The sequence below is a fragment of the Anguilla rostrata genome, chromosome 6, assembly GCF_018555375.3.
Source record: "Anguilla rostrata isolate EN2019 chromosome 6, ASM1855537v3, whole genome shotgun sequence".
NCBI classification, from domain to species: domain Eukaryota; kingdom Metazoa; phylum Chordata; class Actinopteri; order Anguilliformes; family Anguillidae; genus Anguilla; species Anguilla rostrata.
This window is the reverse complement of record NC_057938.1, coordinates 14,670,315-14,691,491: the sequence shown is the minus strand read 5'-3', so window position 1 is coordinate 14,691,491 and position 21,177 is coordinate 14,670,315. Positions and strand designations below refer to the sequence as shown.

The 21,177-nt window shown below is 45.5% G+C and overlaps 1 protein-coding gene across 9 annotated transcripts in view; it reads left to right on the top strand.

The window, feature by feature from the left end:
- The window catches only part of LOC135256613 (myomegalin-like), a 72,573-nt gene that overhangs the window by 38,176 nt on the left and 13,220 nt on the right, over positions 1-21,177 (top strand). For 2 of the 9 annotated variants that reach the window (XM_064338562.1, XM_064338561.1), the window contains exons 10-31: positions 4,983-5,120; positions 5,657-5,776; positions 6,044-6,136; positions 6,294-6,518; positions 6,839-6,997; positions 7,821-7,925; positions 8,212-8,349; positions 9,039-9,218; positions 10,220-10,414; positions 10,545-10,736; positions 10,866-10,926; positions 11,044-11,132; positions 11,241-11,351; positions 12,043-12,162; positions 12,343-12,452; positions 12,757-12,890; positions 16,979-17,115; positions 17,851-18,062; positions 18,528-18,855; positions 19,551-19,725; positions 19,847-19,963; positions 20,713-21,172. In XM_064338562.1, the coding sequence (XP_064194632.1) occupies positions 4,983-5,120; positions 5,657-5,776; positions 6,044-6,136; positions 6,294-6,518; positions 6,839-6,997; positions 7,821-7,925; positions 8,212-8,349; positions 9,039-9,218; positions 10,220-10,414; positions 10,545-10,736; positions 10,866-10,926; positions 11,044-11,132; positions 11,241-11,351; positions 12,043-12,162; positions 12,343-12,452; positions 12,757-12,890; positions 16,979-17,115; positions 17,851-18,062; positions 18,528-18,855; positions 19,551-19,725; positions 19,847-19,963; positions 20,713-21,172 (3,599 nt within the window). Of the gene's footprint in view, positions 1-563; positions 2,490-4,982; positions 5,121-5,656; positions 5,777-6,043; positions 6,137-6,293; positions 6,519-6,838; positions 6,998-7,820; positions 7,926-8,211; positions 8,350-9,038; positions 9,219-10,219; positions 10,415-10,544; positions 10,737-10,865; positions 10,929-11,043; positions 11,133-11,240; positions 11,352-12,042; positions 12,163-12,342; positions 12,453-12,756; positions 12,891-16,978; positions 17,116-17,850; positions 18,063-18,527; positions 18,856-19,550; positions 19,726-19,846; positions 19,964-20,712; positions 21,173-21,177 lie in introns of those variants that run through there. The other 7 variants (XM_064338558.1, XM_064338560.1, XM_064338554.1 and 4 more) reach the window with 7 other exon arrangements.

Sequence of the window (21,177 nt, the reverse complement as noted above, 5' to 3'; positions counted from 1 at the left end):
AAAGATGATGTAGAATTAGGAATTAAGAATAACATTTTAACTGCGCCCATATTTACAGTAATGTAGTTAAAGCCTGTATGAAATTCTTCTCTACATTCTTAATGGTCAGAGCATTTCAGTAGGCTGCAGTTTTGTTTTTTTCCTAAGTATTTGCATGAATAATTTTTAAACGAATTTAATACCTTAAAACCGATGCAATAATGAGCTAGATCAACTGCTGCGAAGATTTCAATGCACCATACCACAGCTTGATACCAACCTTTCGAAAGCCTCTCTTCTTAATGTAGCAACCCACCGTTTCACCTGTCAGCGAGAATGAACAAGCTACGCGAATCCAAATGTGAATGCCAAGGGTGCTGGGCTAGTAATTTACGAGGTTTCGGTTGTCATTAAGATTGCGTTTTTTTATATATATACAGAGTAAGGCGTTGTTCACTTGTATTTTATTATCGAAATACGAACAGACAAGAAAGGGAGTCTGCCGGAAAATGTTTTGCAACAGATGCTACCAGGCACATCCCTATTCTTGTAATGGTTCGTTCCGCAGTTGCAGCCCTCTCTATTATCGGCGTTGCCACCTCGTTTCTGTTTGTTGAAGTGCGTTTTCGAATGCTATGACCGGCAGCGTAGACTACCTTTTTTTAAACCTCTGTGGGTAAAATGAAATCACGAAGAAAAACATCAGGACCTTGTCGCGATGTAGATACGGATACAATTTCAGAAATCGCAAAGCATTCAGAAGGAGCTGCTTTCAATATCGAACCGAAATGAACACAGGTGATGACACTGAACAGGAGAAGCTGAATGGAATGTATATTTCGCCTGTTGGAAGATGGGATCAAGAAAGCCACATAGTCTGAAGTGATGCGCTTTGTGTTCCTCGTTTTAAAAAGCTCACAAATGACAAGTTTCCTACTTTAACCGATTGCATCAGGATTTCCATTACTGACTTGAAGCGCACTGACATTCTCTAGCAACAAGCTACAGGCAGGGCTGTGGTCTATTAGCCTAACCACTAGTGTTTGACTAATATACCTTGCCTCCGTTTTAAAGTTTTTTCTGAAACAATACGTTTCACATTTTGCACAGGACGTTTTGGACATTAAGGTGAATGAAGATGGACTTTGCTGTGGCTTTTCAGCAGAACCTAGCAATTCTAAAACTTGATATTACGTTATTTAGTTAACATTGTATTGGTTTATTTTGTCTTGTAACAAAATGCAAGCTATGAATTTGGCAAATACAGCACTGTTATGAATTTCATTTGAAGAATTAAGAAAAAAGATTCTGTAATGGTAAAATTGTGACATGCGCTTTCAGGTCAGTGAGTAATGCTCTATACCACACCCCTCTTTGGTGCTTTGAATTGTATCCCTGCTTAAGTTTAGTGGTGGAAATTAGTTTGGCCACTAGATTCAGGGATGAAGGAGACGTGCAGGATCTGCGCCCGCGAGCTGCTGGGTAATCAGCGGCGCTGGATCTTCCACCCGGCCTCCAAGCTTGACCTGCGGGCACTGCTGTCCTACGCATTGGGCCACCAGCTGACCCGTGACGGCCGGGGCGAGTTTGCCTGCAGCAAGTGCGTGTTCATGCTGACCCGCATGTACCGCTTCGACACGGTCATCGCCCGCGTGGAGGCCCTGTCCATCGGCCAACTCTGGAGGCTGCTCCTGGAGAAGGACCGGCTGCGGCAGTGCATCAGGGGGCTGTACCGCCGAAGCAACAGCGACGAGCCAGGAGAGGCGCCCGAGATAAGGATTGACGGCAAGGCGGACAACTTCATCCCGCCTGATGCCAACTATAGCACCCTACTCCAGAGGGACTGTGCCTACTGCGTGTACGAGTCCTGGGCGGAACTGGAGGACCAGACGCTGGAGTGCACCCCCTCCCTCCTCTGCCACCACCCATGCCTTTTGCGGGTCTCTGCCCAGCACAGTAGGAGGTGCCGGAGGTGCACCCCCCTGCGTGTGGCCGACTCGGACTACGAGGCGGTGTGCAAGGTCCCCCGTAAGGTCGCCCGGAGCGTTTCCTGTGGGCCCGCCAGGTACTCATCCAGCAGCCCAGGAAGCCACTGCGGAGAGGCGCCCATCGCCGCGGCAACAATACCTACGGGCTCCCCAACACCTTGCCCCGGGTCAGCTTTGGAGTCCCTGGACATGGGCGTTGATGATTCCAGGGAGGCCCAGTGCTGGGACTCCCCAACTGAGGAGCATGCGGACCTGGCGTTGGCCCAACGTGTGGCCAGGGAGTGTGCCTACAGGCCTGTACCCCGCCTGCCAGGCAGCCGGCTGCCCATCCTCGGCAAACCGGGCTCCCCTGGCACTGGGGAAAGAGCAACCATGTCAAACCCACACTTTGGGACCTCCAACGTCCAGGGACCGTACAAATTCCCCTCTCGGGTGGATCCAGCTAGCGACCTGGAGCTGCCAGATCTGGAGGAGCTCTGGCATGATGCCCATGCGGAGTACCTGCCGTTCCACTTCCGGCAGGTACTGGAATACCCCCCGCTCGAACCTCTGTGGCTTGTCTGTCCAGGACAGTAGATCCTTCTTGTAATTCATCTCTGAGCCAATGCACTGGAATGGCAACCTGCAGAACAGGTGGCAGTCCATGCCTGAAGCCTCAGAAGCTATTATAGGGAAGGGTTTCTTAAGTTTGTGCCTTGCATTACCCAGTTTGACTGGAAATATCAGATTGTAGAGGATTCAGAGAAAAAAGGCATTCACATGTAGATGATTTCACGTGCATTTCATTTTACAATGTAGCCTAGTCAAAGGACTTGGACAGAAGTTTATGTGTGTGTGCGTGCCTGTGTGTGTGTGTGTGTTTGCATGTGTGTGTGTTAATGATAAACTTTATAGATCCATCCATCAGATGTGTTTTCTGTTGTGCTTTGATAACAAGAAATGTGAACCACTATTCATGATTGGTCCTTTGATTACGATCACAGTGAGGATGCCTCCCTCTTGCAATTGTCCTGGTTGCCGTAATAGTGTCATGGCAACTGTTTCCTCGGTGAGGCAGCGTAGCGGCAGTTCTCACTGATTCATTAATGCTATTTTACCTAAAGCCATTATTTTTTGGGAAGATGTGGGCACTGCTTTACAAAACTACTTTGATTTGTTCCACAGATCATCAGTTCATACTTCATTCAAATGAGATATGAGATGTGGCTGTTTTGCTTGTGCCAGTGACAAATTATTTCTAATTGGACCATACACGTCACATTCTCAGTCCATTCTTGCTACCAGTGATGGGAGCTTAATTTTTTATAGTTATACCCTAACAACTTTTGACTGATCTATGGACCAGGCTATCTATGAAAACAGCTAGCCTGAAAACCATGAGGTCCGCAACTGATATTGGATCAGCCTTCTGAACTTCCTCTTGATGAGAGAGTTTCTAGGGCATGTTGAATTCTCACTAATGATTAGTTTGTTTTGGCTGAAGTTGGCTAAAATTCTAGCCTACATGACATTAGTCTATAGAGAAACTGAGACTATTGAAGTATTTTATATCATAACTTTAACCTAAGTCTAGTACATTGACTCTTCATGCTAGGACAGAAATTGTATGTCATAATAGTAAATATGAAGTGCTAGTCACAGAAAAGTGTGTGAGAAGATTGTGATGTTGATTAGGTGTTTTTTTTTTCAGCGTTTTGTACCCACAGTGTGAACTGGTTGCGGAGTGTTGAGACCAGAATTTCTTGTTTTGAAAAACCAGTTTCACCCCCGCAATGAACCACAGTGCTTTTGGTCCAGTGTTTTACCCTGCTGCATGTCCAACTTATTGGGAATCTTTCAGGCCAAATACTGCACAGGAAGTAAAAGTTTTTTAGGCACTTAGCTTTTTTTTTTAGAGATTTTAACATGATCATTTTGATTGTACCCGTATGTCTCTCTTTGAGCTACAGTGTGTTTTCCCCTCATTTTGAACAAAAGCCTCATCCCTTCCCTTATACAGAGCATACATCATATCCAACAAAGTAGGTTAGTGCGTGATGGTGGCCGTCTCACAGTTACCACTGGCCTATATATAGCGTGAGCCAGAGAGCTGTGCTAGGATACACCCTGTAAGAAGAGCCTTTGTTTTAATTAAGGTGTGTGCTGCCATGTATTATGGGCAGGAGATGTTTAATGATTAAGAAGACTTTAGGGGAGTGTCCCTGCCCCACCTGAATACTAGCAAAATGAGTCTGCATGTCGTTAACACACAAATTAAACTGTTAAGATTTAAGGTGCAGACTGCAGGAGAAATGGTTTTTAAATATATTTTTTCATTTTTTCTTGGGTGGGACGATTTGGTCACATGACAGTACTCCAGACTGCATGCTGATTATCTGATTGTACTCCTAATTTGGAACAAGACATCAGAAATGCAAGTCAGTCCCACTGCATGTTCATCCTTTGCTGATTTGGCACAGCATAGCTCAGTGTTTTGTCTGATCTTCTTTGCACTGATTGTGCGGTGGAGCTGTAGTCTGTAGATGGCCAGTCGACCAAAAGACTCATTAATGAAACCTCCCTCCCTGTTCATATTCCTGTTGGATTCACAGCCACAGTCTGCACTGGCACAGTCAAGATTCCATTTTGGGCCTTGTCACTACATTAGTGATTTAAGCTGGAAAAACCACCAGGGCTGCCTCACATGAACTCTGTAACTAAACAATCACGTTTATTGTATTTGTAAAAATAAGAAGGTGTGATTCCAGCTACTAATCTCCAACCTGCACAATAGGCAACATACACACTTTGAAGCATTCATACCATTGCGTAAGTGTGGTGGTGTAATTTACAGGTCGTTTCCCATCCTTGGAAATGCAGGTGAGGAGGCTGCTGAGCTTCTCCGTGTGATTGGTTAAGGAAGCAAGAGCTGTGACCTCATAATTGTGTCTCTTCATGTTCTCCTGCAGTAACTGTGAGCCCCTTCTCTTGCTGGCTGTGCTGTGTCTGATGTGAATACACCTTTTGTGTTTGCAGAACCTGATTGAAGAGCAGCAGGCCCAGCTGAACCAGTATGAATGCGCGGCGGGCCAATGCGTCAGTGAGCTGCAGAAGGCCCAGCTGCAGGTGCAGTCCCTGCAGGCCAAGATCCATGAGAGTGAGACCAACAACGAGGTAAGGCGCACCTTGGAAACCGAATAGAATGCAAACCTACGTGCACAGACCGCTCGAGTGCAGAATCTACAGAGATCAGACACCCACAGAATCTTTCGTTATAACCTTATAATTCTGGATCTTAAAGCACTTGCTGTGTCAATTTAGACCTGATTGCAACGTGACCACAGCCTTTTAATAAGGATATTAACTGCACCTTCTGTTATTCAATTATTCTGTGTTATTATTATGGCCATTCAATAGTTCTGGAAAAGAGCATAAAAGAATTGCATGCAGAAATGTTGTGTTGCTTGGTTTTAAGCACGGATTACAGGTCAATGGAACTTTAACTCTTTGAGCAAGATTCCAGGAGTGCCTCAGAGGTCACACCAGAAAAGCAAAAGTGAAAACATAACAGTGTTTGTGCATAATGTGACATCCCTGCAAACCCAAAGCCACACACCACAAAAAACTGGCAATGGACTGTTGTGCATTATGATGGAAACAAACCCTGTCTTTCCTTGGCAATTGTTGCCGGGTGGATGTCGGCCAATCAGAAGCTGCAGGAGAAGCTGTGCGAGATGGAGTCAGAGCTGCGCTCCATCAGGCAGGCCGCGCAGTGTCAGGAGCGCACCATCCAGGGACTGAGTGAGTCCGTCTCCACCAAAGACAGCGAGGTGAGGCTCCTGCGTTGGTTAGCGCTGTTAACCACCACTGTGTGCTGTTAACCACCACTGACTAGGATGAGGATGGTGCAGCAGTGGGCCATCATTGTGGAAGTTGCTGGTGTAGAGCCTATTGTCAGTCTTTCCTATTAAATACTTCTGTTTAGATCTTTAAGTGTCCCTAGGACCTTTTTGAAGGCTAGACTTAGGGGCAGTAAGATGCACGTTCTGTGGAACAGTGAGTTCAGCAGATTTTTTGGGTCTGTGTGTCTGGGCCAGGCGGAGGAGCTGTACCGTGTCATCGAGGGACAGAATGACACGCTGTGCAAACTGCGCGAGATGGCCCAGCGCAGCCAGCTGCAGCAGCTGCAGGTGAGGCTTCCCGCTCAGACGGGCCACAGATACAGTCACATGTCCTCTTTGGTACCCCTTTCTTGTTCAAAAGAAACTGGGGTGAATAATGTTCTTCAAAAAGTTACAGTAAGACAGTCCAGTTCCCTAACCCTCAAACATGTCCTGGTGGTCGCAGGCGTTGGAGATGGGGCAGGAGGCAGGGCAGAACCCGGCTTTTGGGGCAGAGTTCCTGGCTCTGCAGAACTCCCTCTTCTCCACCCAGCTGGAGCTGGAGGGCAGCCAGCGGGCCCGGCGGCAGATGGAGAGGCAGGCGGCTGACCACATCCGCGCTCGCGACCGCCTCCACGCCGACCTGCAGGAGGCGCTGCAAAGCCTGGAGAAAACGGAGAAGCACAACCAGGTACGGCGGTCCCATTTTGTCACCAAAGCCCACTCCTTCCATCTTCCACCTTGGGCAGCCTTGGGTGTCCATGGTGGCTGCAGTCTCTCTGGGTCAGTGGTTATGTACATGAGTCAGTGAATAAGTGAGTGAGTGCTCTCATAAATGAATAAGTGAATAAATAAATTAGTGACTTTGTGCAGTATGTAAGTGAGGAAGATTGTATGTGAGTGAGCGAATGAGTTTTACTCTCTCTCTCTCCCTCTTGCACTCCCTCCCTCTCCCCACCCTCTTTCCTCCTCTCTCCCCCCCTCTTTCCCTCTCTCTCTCCCTCTCTGCAGGAGATGCGCTGTGCTCTTCAGCAGGCTCGCTGTGAGCTGCAGGTAAACGAGGGGCAGGTGAAAGAGAAGGAGGGAGAGAGACAAATGGAGGTGGAGGAGAGAGAGAAGACCATCAGACAGCTAAGAATCTCCCTGAAGGACAAAGAACGCCTGCTGGAGGTCTGTCTCTGCGCCTGTAACTTACATTATGCAGCATAGGCACAAGCGTACACACACACACATTCTATACAGAACCTACAGTCACTGCACCACTGATGGGTTCACACATATGTTATTAAAACACAGTATAGTTTCCTAGTCTGTCAGAACCCATACACAGCAGGTACACTAACCCGTCTCCACCTGATAATGCTCCACCTGTTCGGGCAGTTGGCTCACGACTGCTGTCACCTGTCAGTGTAGGATTCCTCTGAATCTGATTAACCTGTCTAATGATCCAGGACATTATTGCATGAAAATGATTTAATTACAGAGAGCTGTGTCTGAATGGCAGAGGCACTCAGCAGCATTCCATTGTGACAGAGCGGTGCTGCATCTATTATGTGGGCGTGTGCTGTCAGCCTGTTTCCATAGCCGAATGAGCCTGCTGAAATGCTAAGGTCACATTGGCACATTGGGAAAAGACATAAAATAGTAATAAGGCAGGAAATAAAGCCTATAGCGCATACTGAGTGTCTACCCCTGGGCCCCAGTTTTCGCTTGCTGCTGTGACAGTGACTGGATGTTGAAGCTGTGGTTCTCAGAGTAGGGAGTAGGGTCATTGAGGGAACAGGACCGTAATAGACTGGACAGTGGGGTAATGGTCATTACAGTGTTGGGAGTAGGGCCAATCAGGAAGCAGGCCTTTCATAGAGAGGGGAGTAGGGTGGACGTGCGAGCAGGTTGTGGTTAAACCGCCTAATTGTGTTCTTCACAAGGCATTGCTGTGTAGCATCCGTACTGTATGGTTGAACTTAATGTTGAACTTGTGTCCTTCCTTCAGGAATATTCAGAACTCATGGACCATTCGCGAGACCCCAGTGAGTCCAGGGACACCCTTCTGGACAAGCTGAGGAAGCGCATCAAAGAAAGGGATAAAGCTCTGGAGGTAGGATCATGCCGCCTCCTGGTGGACTGGAGGAGTTAGACTGTAAGTTAAAAAAATAATAAAAGAAGTGAGACTCAATGGCATGCCTGTTGGCCAGAGGCCGGGGGGGGGGGGGAGGCGTCATTAGATGGGGAACTATCAGCATAAGTGAGAGAAACAAATCAATGGCAGTTAGGTTTTGCTTGCCAGTGTGGGTGTGGTTATTGTAAATCTGCTTACCTGAAGTAGTTACCCAACAGCCTGTGGGACGGGCAGCAGTGTGATGGGCGTGTCCTCCTCCCTGCAGTGCTCTATCGATGACAAGTTCCACTGTCTGGAGGAGAAGGAGGAGGAGGTGCGGCAGCTACAGCTCACCCTCAGGGACAAGGAGAGAGACATGGACAGACTGCGCTGTGTCCTGACCAACAACGAGGATACCATCACTGTGAGAACTATATACTATTCACACATGAGCAGTACACACACAATGAGGATACTAGCACTGTGAAAACTATACACACATGCAGTACACACACAAGGATTCCATCACTGTGAGAACTATATACTATTCACACACAAGCAGTACACACACTATCATCACTGTGAGAACTATATACTATACACTCATGAGCAGTACACACACAATGAGGATACCATCAATGTGAGACCTATATACTATACGCAAACAAGCAGTACACACAGGGAAGATACCATTATTGTGAGAGCTATACCCTTTACACACATGCAGTACACACAGAACACATGCACAATGACACGATCACTGTAAGGAAGGACTATACACTATTCAGCTCAACTCAGTTTCTTTGTATAGCCCTATGTGTAGGACCAAAGTTTCAAAGTACTTGACAGATATTTCAGGCTTCATGGCCAAGCCGAGGGGACCAATGATAAGGAAAAAATTCCTCAAGGAACTAGTAAGAAACTGTGAGTGAATCCCTACTGCATCCACTCCTGGCAGACACTATAGACTAATTAAAGTGCTGACTGAGTATACACCATGCACATTGCACACATATCTGGTGCAAATACAAATGCAGCAATGAGGAGACGTTTGCCATGAATGCTGAGTCACTGTGAAGTGACTGGGGAATGTGTGTATGCGTTTGTGTTCAGAGCCTGGACAGGATGGTGCAAGGGAAGGATCTGGAGCTGGAGCAGGTGTCAGAGGCCTACAGGAAACTGCAGTGGCTGAAACAGGAAGCAGAGGAGCGTCATGGGCGGAGCCTCCAAGAGCGGGACGCCATAATTGGCCAGCTGCAGAACTCTCTCCAGATGCGCACCAAGGAAGTTGAGGTACTGTAGCGTCCAGCATCCAGTTTCACCACCACGCTGAGAGATCCAAGCTCTCTAGCACCTGAGACAACAACTTCTTTATCTCTATAAATAGTATGAATGAACAGTTATGCTTTGCCTTTGAGGTTAGGTGAGGTGCTGTTTGCTGAAAGCTTGTGGTTATGTCTGTTTTATGTCTTTGTGTGTGTGTGTGTGTGCGTGTGTACCCTTGTTTGCTTATGACAGTAACTGATGTTTTTGTTCAATAAGTTGTGTGTGCGATAATGGACTACGTGTAGAATTTCAGGTGTATGTGGATGACATGCGCATTAGACACATTAGTCTGTTTCTTTGAGACCCTTTACACCTGGCATTAACATGTGCCTCGTTTCCAAATTGAATCTAGATATGAGTTAGCCGGATTACATGTACGCCTGCTGTTAATACAGTGTCTCTGCTACGTGCATTGCGAACCGATTACAAGTTCTTTGAAAGATATTGTAACTGACTTGTTGTAGGCTAACGTTATGGTGTTATTTTAGCAATAAAAAGGGTCCCCTGGAAGATAACGGTGGCCGTCCCTGAAGCTACACAAAAACATATGTCCAATTACACAGTTGTTGCATGTGGATTGAAAATGCATTTGCATTTACACTTGTGTTCACTGTGGTCACAACGCATCCCAGACCACTTCCGGAGGTGAATTTGGGCGGTCAGATCACAATCCGTCCTCGATGAGTCTTGGGTACATTTACACCTGTATTTTTATGTGGTTGAGCACTATCCTATCACTCGAGACACATTGCATTACATCGCAGGCATTTAGATTTGCATTGCATTTACGTTGCATCCATTGATGCAGCTGGATATATGCTGAAGTAATGCTGGTTAAGTACCTTGCTCAAGGGTACAATGGCAAATCAAACCTGCTACCTTTAGGTTACAAGACCAGTTACTTATCTTTTATACTATACTGCCGCCCCTGTATATGGTATAATGGGGTCTTTGTGTGTGTGCAACAGGAGCTGACTGCATCGCTGGTCAGTAAGGTCTCAGCAGACTCCAGTGAGGTGGTGGAGAAGCTGAGGCTGCATCTCCAGCTGAAGGAGCATCTTTTCAAGGAGGTTCTGTCTGACCGGGCCCAGCAGGCCCAGGAGCACAGCACCGAGGTCCAGGAACTGCTCAGCACCATCAGCGCCAGAGACCAGTACATAAAGGTGTGACATTCGTGTGTGACAGTCGTTCACCCTATCATTTTGAATGTAGTTACATGTATTGTGACGTTAATGAACAAAAGACACCATAAGACCAGAAGTAGGTAAGGTAGTAACGCTCCCTCCTTCCCAGGAGTCAGCGGGTCGGCTCAGGCAAGCGATCGGCGAGCGGATGGGCGAGCTGCAGGAGGTGCGCAGTCAGCTGATCGCCCGGGAGAGGGAGGTGAGAGAGCTGAACCTTGAGAGGGAACGGCAGGACCGAGAGCCGCACCTCGAGCTGGAACATCTGCAGAGCCAGCTGCGTGAGAAAGAGGCGCTCATACAGGTGTGTGTGTGTGTGTGTGCGCGCGTGTGTGTGTGTGTATGTGTGTGTGTGCAGGCAGGTGAGCGTGCATATGGACGCAAGCCTGTGATTGGTTTGGACCAGAGCTCTAATGTTTTGTCTCTGCTGCAGAACCTGTTGGAAGGCCGGGAGGAGCCCATGGTCATCACCACGCAAGGAGAGACAGCGCAGGGTAAGGATGGAAAAGCTAAGGTCCGGTATTCTGATTGGTGGAAGTCCAAGCTGGTCCAAGACTTCCTTGTTAGCTGCACTGAGGTCCTACAACGTGTATCGTCTGTGCCCTCGGCAGGATCATGTGACGCCACCACCAGGAGGCAGGAGGTGGAGGCGGTAGAGGAGGAGCTGAAGCTGGTGTTGAAGAAGGAGAAGGAGGCTCAGGTGAGCAACCTTAAACTACAATGACTGGTATAGAGTGGAGAACATTCTTGTTTCAGTTGTGATCCAACTTATGCCTTCCTGTCTCTCCCTCTTTCCCTGCACCCGCAGCTGGAGGTCTCCACCCTGCGCTCCGCCCTGACCAGCCAGGAGGTGTGCTCCCTGTCCGGTCAGGTGGAGGCACTCACTGCAAGCATCCATGCCAAAGAGGATCTCATCAAGGTTTGTTCAAGACTGATCTGCCGAGCATCTATGGTTTACAGAGCACAGATCCACAGAGCCATACACAGATCATATGTGCACTAGCCAGATGGTCAGCTCTGTGTTTTTAACATTTAAAACTTCCTCTGCAATTTTTAGGCTCAACGTGCTGGCTCAATATGAATATCCGTTATAGGGGCATGGTTCAATACAGAAAATTCATAGCTAGTATAGTATGATAGATGAAGGAATTATTGAATGTGTGTAGCAGCTGGGTATCTGGTGAGTACATAGCACATCTGTGGTACTCAGGCCCAGGTCATCAGCTTCTATAAACACAGCATTACGGAGTACAGGTCTGAGATCTGGACTCTTAACCAGAAGGCTTCGTGAGCACATTGTATAATCGGGAAGTTTTAAGGACTACATCCTTTATAAACTTTCAGATCCCCAACCTCTACAGCAATACTTGAGCGGCGATGTAACCAGAACCTTGGGCAACATTTTCATAAATATCTGACTGTATTAATACATCATATTCACTGTACAGCATAGACAGTCCTGGCAAAGTTCATTTGATAAGCAAATAAATGTAAAATTAATGTAAATGATGTGATTCCATGAAAATCTGTGTTCTCTAGTTATTGTTCGATCTTGATAACCGTTTTTCATTTCCTTGTTTTTATGTGTGTATGTTTGTTTGTGTGTCCAGGACATGCAAAGGCATCTGGTGGAGCCCTCTGATTTGCCATTGGTAGAGGAGCTGACCAATGAGCTACAGGCACTCAGAGAGGACAGAGCTCAGCAAGACTCCACCAGCACTGACCGCCAGGTACTTTTTCTGTAGGCGTCCAGGGATGTGCCGGTTTCCGTTGTTTCTCTCCAGTGCAGTGCTTTGCCCTAGGCCTCAAAGTTCAGGGCTCACCAGCCGAGGGACCTTTTGTTGAATGATTTATGTTCCACACATTGAAGTGCCCTGTTTCTGAGTTCCGTGGGCAATGCCATTTTTCAGCAGCATCTTCTGGACCAGCTCATACTGGAGTACGGCAGCCTGAACGCAGCCCTGAGGACCGAGATGAAGTTGTATCACAGCCTGACTCAGACACACGGCCAAGGAGAGGGGTAAGACCCAGCTGCACAACAGCCACTAATGGCAGCAAACACCATTGTTTGGGGCCAATCATCTGGCACCTGTTCTGAAGCACTTGTTTTCAGCGCAATCAAATGCCCCATTGTTAGGAGTAGTTTGGGTATACCAATTTGGGATAAGGTTAAAAACCTATTTACTGTTTACAGAGTAGCAATTTAAGGTTAATCATGGCATGGTATATGAAAGGTAAATGAGCATCACTTCTTCTGTGGTGTTTGAAGTTCAGCATAACACAGTGATGGTTGTTGTCACTGTCCTGCACCCTGTCCCTCACAGGTCTTGGAAGACCCTGCAGACGGAGTTGAACACCGTTCAGGCACTGAGAGGACAGCTCGAGGAGGTCCTAGCAAGGACCCAAAATGCCGCCCTGGCAGGGGAAGCAGCGGCGAACCCACAGCCCGATTTTGGAGGTGGGGAACAGCAGGATTTGACGCTACCGCAAGAACAGGCCTCCCAGTCTGCAGGGGGCAATGGCATTCACTCTGCCTAACACCACTGCTTTGGAGGGGGCATGGCCACTGAGTGAGGGAGGAGGGAGGGGGGAAGGGATCCATCCTTACTAACAAGAAGTGCCTACTGACATCTAGTGTGGTGGCTTTATCAACCTGATGTGGCAATGTGTCTAATTATCCTTTTTTAATTTATCATTTTTATAATTTTTTATTTATTTTTTATTTGCTTGCATAAATATGTTCAGCGTGAACATATTTTTGTTTGTATTGTGCATTGTGTTTGTCTTAGTCTTGCCTGAAAGCGGCTTCTGATGGCATAAATTGCTGTAGTGAGACGCTAATCAGCTCTCAGTCTTATGATAAGTAATAAGAAACAAAGAATAATAATGTTTTCTTTAGTGTCACAGAGGAAAGTATGGTAGTGGTTCTGTATTTAACATCCATGTGTCAGGTACTTCATACTAAAGGTTCACAGGCTCTCCCCTGGGAGAAAATAAGAAATAATTAGTCAGTTGTTTCTCCTACATAATTTCTTTTAAAAAATTTTTTGGGACAATGTGCATTTCATTTTTTACACAATTACTTTTTACATAAATTCCAAAATTTGAAATCTAATATATTGTAATAGGGTTGCCGAAAAGCTCACTTTGATCTGCCACTCTTGGTTGTATCATCAATTTTTATTTTATTTTCATTTGTGTTGTTCAGAGAAATGTTTTTTATTTAGCCAAAAATAATGATATTGGAACCGAAAGTATGCGGAAAAGACAGCAAAAGCATTGCACCCTTATTGTTATTTTATCAACAGTACCATCTCTGAACGGGCATTCTGACCAAATCATTTTAGACCAAGTCTTTTTTGTGTTTGTGCATGTGTTCGTATTTGTGCGTGCATGTATGTGTGAGGATGTATTTTATATATACATTTTTACATTAAAGTAATTTATAGATTGCAGAGAAATAACATTTATAGATTGCAGATAAATAACAATTAGAGTTGTTGTCAGCATAACTAAACAACATATTTAAAGAACCCTTTTGTCATAACTGCTGCTTCCACAGTTTTGAGTCTTTGTTAATTCGTGCCCTTTTCCTGGCACCTATAGTAGCCGACAGAAAAGCAGAATTATCAGGATATGACTTGTTGGCATAAAAACCTGTTGAGATATAAGATAGAGCTGATTTCAAATCTCTATCTGCATAGAGGCGTAAAATTGTCCTGGTTTATGGGAAATGAGTCTATGCTAATATTTAAAATAAAGATAAGGTATACTTTCCAAAGGTACCACAATATGGTAAGCATGTATGCTATCAAGTGTTTCCACCGACAGTGGTAGTTAGTTTTTTTTTTTTTTTTCATGTTTGACCTTCATATTGACAAATTTTTGTTGCACCCTGTTCATTCTCCACATGTTGACATAGCCAGTCTTTCTGTAAGAGGTGAACATTTGCTTTTAGTATTTATAGATTAAATCCATATTTCCACTTGAGATTGGTTTAAACATTTATTTTAATCTTTTTAGGTAGATGTTCTGAAAAGATGATATGTGTTTGTAGGTGTATTGTGGTTTTTCAATGTGAAATTAGTGAGGAAGAGATTATGCACCTTTAGTGGGATTGAGAATCAAATCAATGTGATTACTTGCAACTCTTTTGGCATGTAAAACTCACTGATTCCTGGGAGTACTGAAGTTTGTGCATGTTATCCTGCTTGTTTCTGTAATTTGCATTTGCATTCATGTTGTTCTTTTTATGTGTTTTTATCTGTTCTTTCATCATGTTTCAATGGTCTGATATGTAAGAAAAAAATACTACTTTAGAGAATTTTTAGCTGATTTATTTTTTTTTAGAAATAACTTATTCTGAGATTGGTTGTTTTCACATGAAAGTACCCTTTCAGGATAGCAGTAGTGTACCTTTTTGTATGAATCAGGGTTCCCAATGTCTGACGTTAAGGGTACCCTTGTAGGTTTTGGTTTTTCTTTAGCAGTTTTCCAGGGTCCAAACTTCTTTATAGTTGCCATTTTTAAACGATTTGGATCAAAAGGTGAGGTGTCTGCTTTTTTTCTCATCCCTGCTGGTTTCTGGCTGCTTGTGGGAAGGACTGATGGACTTTGATATGGGATCCCATCTTTTCTCTCTCCGCTCATTCAAGTCATGACACCTTTCATACCACTACATACATACATGTGCACATGCACACACACACACACGTATGAAATTGCAAACACAGTAACAACCCTGCAGAAGGCACCAGCTTTAACTTAAGGATGTTTCTAGACTGATGTCATTTCTAGTTTAAAAGCTAGCGCATTACTCCAAAGTTGAACTACATATTGTGCTTGGTATGCATGGCTCGTTTATTTAGGGTAAAAAAAATTTCAGGTTAACCCTTATTTATTGGCTATAGTGAGGTGCAAAGCTCCATGGTATTATGTATTGCAGAATTGATATATCACCTGTAATTAATAGTAGTCAGCATACAAAGAAAAGGTTTCAATTTCATTAGCTGGGTTGTATAAATATCACATACCAACACATTCATATTAGAAAGTAAATATATTACCTACCATTTGTTGGTATATTGCTGTTTAGTTATATTGCTATAGCACACAATCGTCACATGTGTTTTAGAATACATTTACATCCTCAGGATGTTTAAAGATCTGAAGAATAATAGTATCAATTGTTCTCATATTCATTAAAATAGGGCACCTTGAATAATGTATTTGAAAAACTTTAAGGATAAAGATTTTAATGAATTAAACTTATAATGGAAATATATATCAGGTACCAGGGTGCCTTTTCTGTTGTAAATTAATACACATGCTTTAAAGTGTCCTCCCACCCCAGCCCAAAGAATCACTTAAGGCTCTGTAGGTGAATGGTATTAATGCTTGCGGTGAGAGTATCTTAATGTATTTGCTCTCTCCTGTACAAGTAGTATATGGAAGGAAGTATATGCATTGACAACAAAATGGAGAAATGTGACGCAACCAAACTTTTGTTAGAAAGTTAGACAGACTTGTTGCACACGCACCCAGCTGTAAGGGGAGAAGTGCTCAACTCCACAGTGCACCACTCCCAACAGTCCTGCCTCCCATAATCCTTTTATTGTTCCTGGTATACCCACTTCCTGACGAAACAGCGTCAAGGACCAATCGGAGTGCTGGGAGATAATCAAAGCCAGAGGATCTGAAGGACTGTATTGCCCCGCTTTTGTTCTGCTGAGGACCTGGTTGATCCAAAAGAAAAAGAAAAGTCCTTTTTGTCCTGAGAGGGCTTTGATCTTTTAATACAAGCTGAAATTTGGTAGAGGGAGCAGCTGCTTAGAACAATGGCAAACTTTTCCTCTCTTCTGTGATCTCAGTAGCGTTTTGTTAAAAGGTCCATAATCCATTTTAGTCAGTAAACCCACATCATTTGATTGCTAAAACCTTGTCATGAACAAGTCAGTGGTCTTGTGAAGTTGTTCCCATGATGCATTTAAATGACAACTGAAATCATCACAGTTCAGAATTCCAAACAAGGTCTGCTAACTATTTGAGTTCATTCTTTCGGTGCTCTGTAGAGGGTCTGTTCAATAAATCTGTTTTGTACTTCCCATAATGCATTGCTAGTGGATTTTCTAATTGGAAGCAGGACAGGGTCTTGTCCGAGGGCCATAAAAGCTTGCAGCTTATGTAACTCCTGAGTTCCTGCTGGAACTACTTTCCCAGCATTTTGAGAATAGCACTTTTATGGTAGTAGTTTTTTCTCCGGTTGTTTTTGTTATTTTTTTAAATAGAGAAAATTTTAATTTAATTCCTTTGTGTTGAACCATCGCCTGCTGCAGAAAAGCTGTGTACCAGACTTGATTATGTCAGCGACACCTCAAAACTCCTTTGCGAGTGCTCTGAGCTCCAACATAGGGGAGCAAAAGGAGACTCACTGGAGCGTAGGCTTTTTTGCATGAGCCGTCTCTTAGCAGACATAGGCAGGGGGTTAGGCCCTGTGGAAGGTTGTTAGACAGGCTCAGGCTAACCAGTTACCTGCCATCTCCCCAGAGCTCAGTACAGACGAGGAAGGGGAGGAGGAGGAAGAGGAGGAGGAGGAGGAAGAAGAAGATGGCAGCAGTGAATTCACAGACAGCATTGAGGAAGAAGACAGCAAACTGACAGCTCGAACCCTGGCCACTACAATGGTGAACATACTGCTCACTTATGTTCACTACTTTGCCCACTGCTGCCCTAGCTTGATGCTACTTGTTTTTTAATTGTATTTTGAAAGTATCAGATTGCAAAACATTCCCTCTGGAGAGTTGCAAATTCCTTGGTTTTTAAAAAAATGCCACCTGTTCCTATGACATTAAGGGTCATATATTAAATTGCAAATTATATCAGTTTAATTGTCACGTGCCATATTTGTGAATGCAAGGCTAAGGAAAGGGAACATATGGAGATGTTTCTACTGGAAGACACATGTATTAGCTACTATTTGAGAAACTTTAATCCCTTGAGGAATTTCTTCTGTATTACGGTATTACAGTACAATATGGCCCATCCTTATTCAAATCACAGTGGTACAAAGGGATTCAGTTCCCATTGCATTTTCATTCCTGTGGAGTGAATCACTTTGAATACATTCTGACTGCTACTATGAAAAGCTGATTGTTTTATCGGTGATTGTGAGGAGTAGAGTTCCCTGGGCTGCAGCTTTCTATTGTTTTTGCTTTCACTTTCATTTTTTTTACATTTTTTGCTGAAGAATATAAAATTATCCAAAGGAAATTGATATAAAACAAAAAAAAAAATCTATAAGATTTCTGAAGAGGTGGTGTTATTTCTTAAATTTACAGAAATTTCTTTTTTTTAAAAAGGTTACACCCTGTCTTTGGGACGAAATTCATAATTGAACCGTTAAAATTGTGCCTGGGCAGGATTCTGGGGTTGTCTGCAAGCAGGAGGACCCACGCCAAGGTCCGGAGAAGAAGATGCTATCCCAGAGTGCAGCAGTGGATGGGCGGGGCCTGGCTGAGTGGCGGGTGGAGGTGCAGCAGCTGCTGGAGCAGAAGAGGGCAGTGGAGCGGGAGCTGGGGGAGCTGAAGGCACAGCTGGAGAAGGCCGGCTTCGCCTCCCTGTCCCAGATGAGGTACGATACCCAAAAACCGCAGGTATTCCGGGGTTTCATGTGATATTACTTCATGTATTTTACACCTTGTGTGGTCCAATAATTCTGAGTTGTTGTGTGCCATCTCTCCAGTTGACTGGCATATAGAGAGCATGTACTGTAGCTTAGGCATTAGGGCACCTGATGCGGAGGGCAGTGTTATCTGAGTGAAACCCATGCAACAGACACAACCGGATTATGGGTTGCATGGGCATTTGTTCCAAGGAAAGACGCTGTGTAAAAATGCACATATACAAGTCTATATTATGTGAATCAAATTAGGAATATAGTTACTGTACATGATATAACATACCATTCATATAATATAACATGTATTACATAAAAGTCTGCATTATATATATATATATAATTCATTTATTGTACTTTATCGTAAGGGGAGTGTGGTCCATTTGTGTGGTGACATGCCGGTTGTGTTCTGGTCTCCAGGACCTCACTTCTGAGCCTGCAGCTGGAGAATAGCGAGCTGAAAAATGCAGCGGGTCATGTGACGTGCAGAGGGTGGGAGCAAGGTGTGACGGGTGGACTGAGCAGTGTCAGCAGTGGGGGTGTAACCGCGGTGACGGGGAAGGACAACGGCATCCCGGGACCAGAGCCCACGGGGGCTGGTGAGGAGGCGGGGCCGGCTCAGGGCAAACGTGGAGCCCCAAAAGTTCCGCTGCAGGACGGACAGGGGAAGAGGAGGTGCACCCGGCCTCTGTCTCAGGACCGGGGGGGTCTGCCATCCCCTTGTCCCACACATCCCTCACTTGCACAGGTAATAGTTCTGACTGAATGTCTCTCTGCCAGTTATCAAGACTACTGCATTCACCTTAAATCCAGTTAGACATATGAACTGTGTCTGCATGTCAACATGGCATCAGCACAGGAAACTTTAATTGAGTACATTTACGATAAAAAGGAAAAAAAGATTATTTGCATTCTTGAGGATTTCATCCCTCTGGTGGTATGTTAACATGCGTTCTTAGTTATTTTTACACAATAAGGCTGTTACGCATGCTGCAATGAATAAGTCCTATTCATCCACATAGCTCTGAGCAATAGCTTAACTGTGCTTATTTCTAGGTCTGTCTTCCTTGTGTAGAGTCTTTCTCTCCCTCTGCCTCACTCGTTTTCTCTTTTTCTCATCCCTCACTTACTATTTAAGTTGAGGTAGCATTAGTTCAAGGAGGTTCTTGAGTTATTTTTATAGCCAGTCTTTGTATGTTCTCAGTGAGTGTTCTCAGAGCTAGACACTATACTTCAGTGCTTGACCAATGGGAGACAGGAGGACACAGGCAGACCATCAGCTGATTCCACACAGGAATGCAGCACACAGTGCGCTATTCTAACCCATGATACCTCAGCAATTACACAGTGTGCGGGGCATCATGTTCGAACTGAGAGTAGCGATGTGCGTGTTTGTGTGTGTCCTCCTGAGAGCCTCCTCAAGTGATCGGTCATGTGATGCAGGACGAGGAGCCTGGTAGGAGCAGGCGCGGGGCGTGGGAGCAGGTGGAGGTGGGGCTTCGGTCGGAGCTGGCTCTGAGCAGGCAGGAGAGTCGGGATCTGCAGGAGAGGCTGATGGTGTCAGAGGCCACCGTTCAGGCCCAGGCGGAGCAGCTGAAGGACTACAGAGAGCTTCTGAGTGAGTGAAATTCCCTATACAGCAGTACAGCATATTTGTTCACATTGAAATATGCCTTCATTGGTGAAAGTGAGCATGTCTGTGAAGCCGCTGACGGCCGTTATTGGCTGATTTCCCTCAGCTGAGACGTCAGTGGAGCAGGCCAGTAAGCAGGTTCAAGTGGACCTGCAGGATCTGGGATACGAGACCTGTGGCCGCAGTGAGAACGAGGCGGAGAGAGAAGACACCAGCAGCCCAGGTGAGGATGTTAACCTGTCACACTCAGAGCCAAAAAAGGGAAACTTTAGAGATGACAGGTGTCAGAATCCAGCGGTGTCTGCTGGTTCTCAACGTGTTTCACAAGCAATGATTCATTTAAGTCATTGATAGGCTAAAGAATCCACACACCTTGATCTCAAGGCCTTACTTTTCTGCTGCCTAAAATAAAAGCCACAAATACCAGCAGGCACTGCAGCCCTTCTGGATTTTCCTTTGACTGCCTTCAATAGTAAATTTAAAGGTTTCTGTAATGCTAGAAGTTTCCTAAATGCACACTAGAGGGTGCTACTACACTGTTAATATACCCTTTGCAAGTGAAATATTAAGATTCTGATAATAAATGTGTTTATAGATGGTATAAATTAAAAGAACAGTATAATTAAGGATATAATAAGAAATAAGCTTTTTAAATCCTTTCCTTTCCAGTGCTGGATTTCCCTTGAATCCATACAATTGGGAGTGATGCGTAATTGGCAGTAGTTTCACAGGCAGTTTAGAGTTGCATGCTTGTGTGTGCCTTTTTAACTGATGGTTTATTGCAATGAAGAGGACAGGCTAATATTGTAAACAGGGTGGAAGTGATAAAGGTAAAACGGAATGAAAATTGAGCTGTTCAGTTAATGTTCATTTTAAACTTCATGTAGAGATTGGTTTAATAGTGTGTGGGGGGCTAGCAAGCTGTAATGGTGCAGGCCTCTCAACTGACACGGTTTCTGAACCTCTTCCTAGAGTTTGACGACCTGGAGATGTGCACCAGCCTGTCGGGGCAGCAGGTGCACGGGGCGCGATGGTGGGGGAAGGGGGACCCCGGCACGGGGCACGAGGACGAGGACGTGGAGGCGCTCCGGAGACACGTCCGCGACCTGCGCGCCCAGCTCTCCCGCTCCACCAAGGCCGTGCGCAACCTGCAGGCGCGCGTGCGCTCGCTCTCCGCCACCAGCGACTACGCCTCCAGCCTGGAGCGCCCGCGCAAGGTCAACTGGAGCTTCCAGCCGTCGCCCGCCCACAGCGCCGCCGACGAGGACGAGGGCTGGCAGTCGGACGGTCCGGGCCACGCCCCCGAGCCGCGCCCCACCCGGGCGCTCAGGGAGCTGGTGTCCCGCGTGGCTTCCCTGGAGGCCCAGCTGAAGAGCTCCAAGCAGGAGGGCAAGAGCGTCGCAGAGGACCCCAAATCCGCCACCTGGCCAGGGTGGG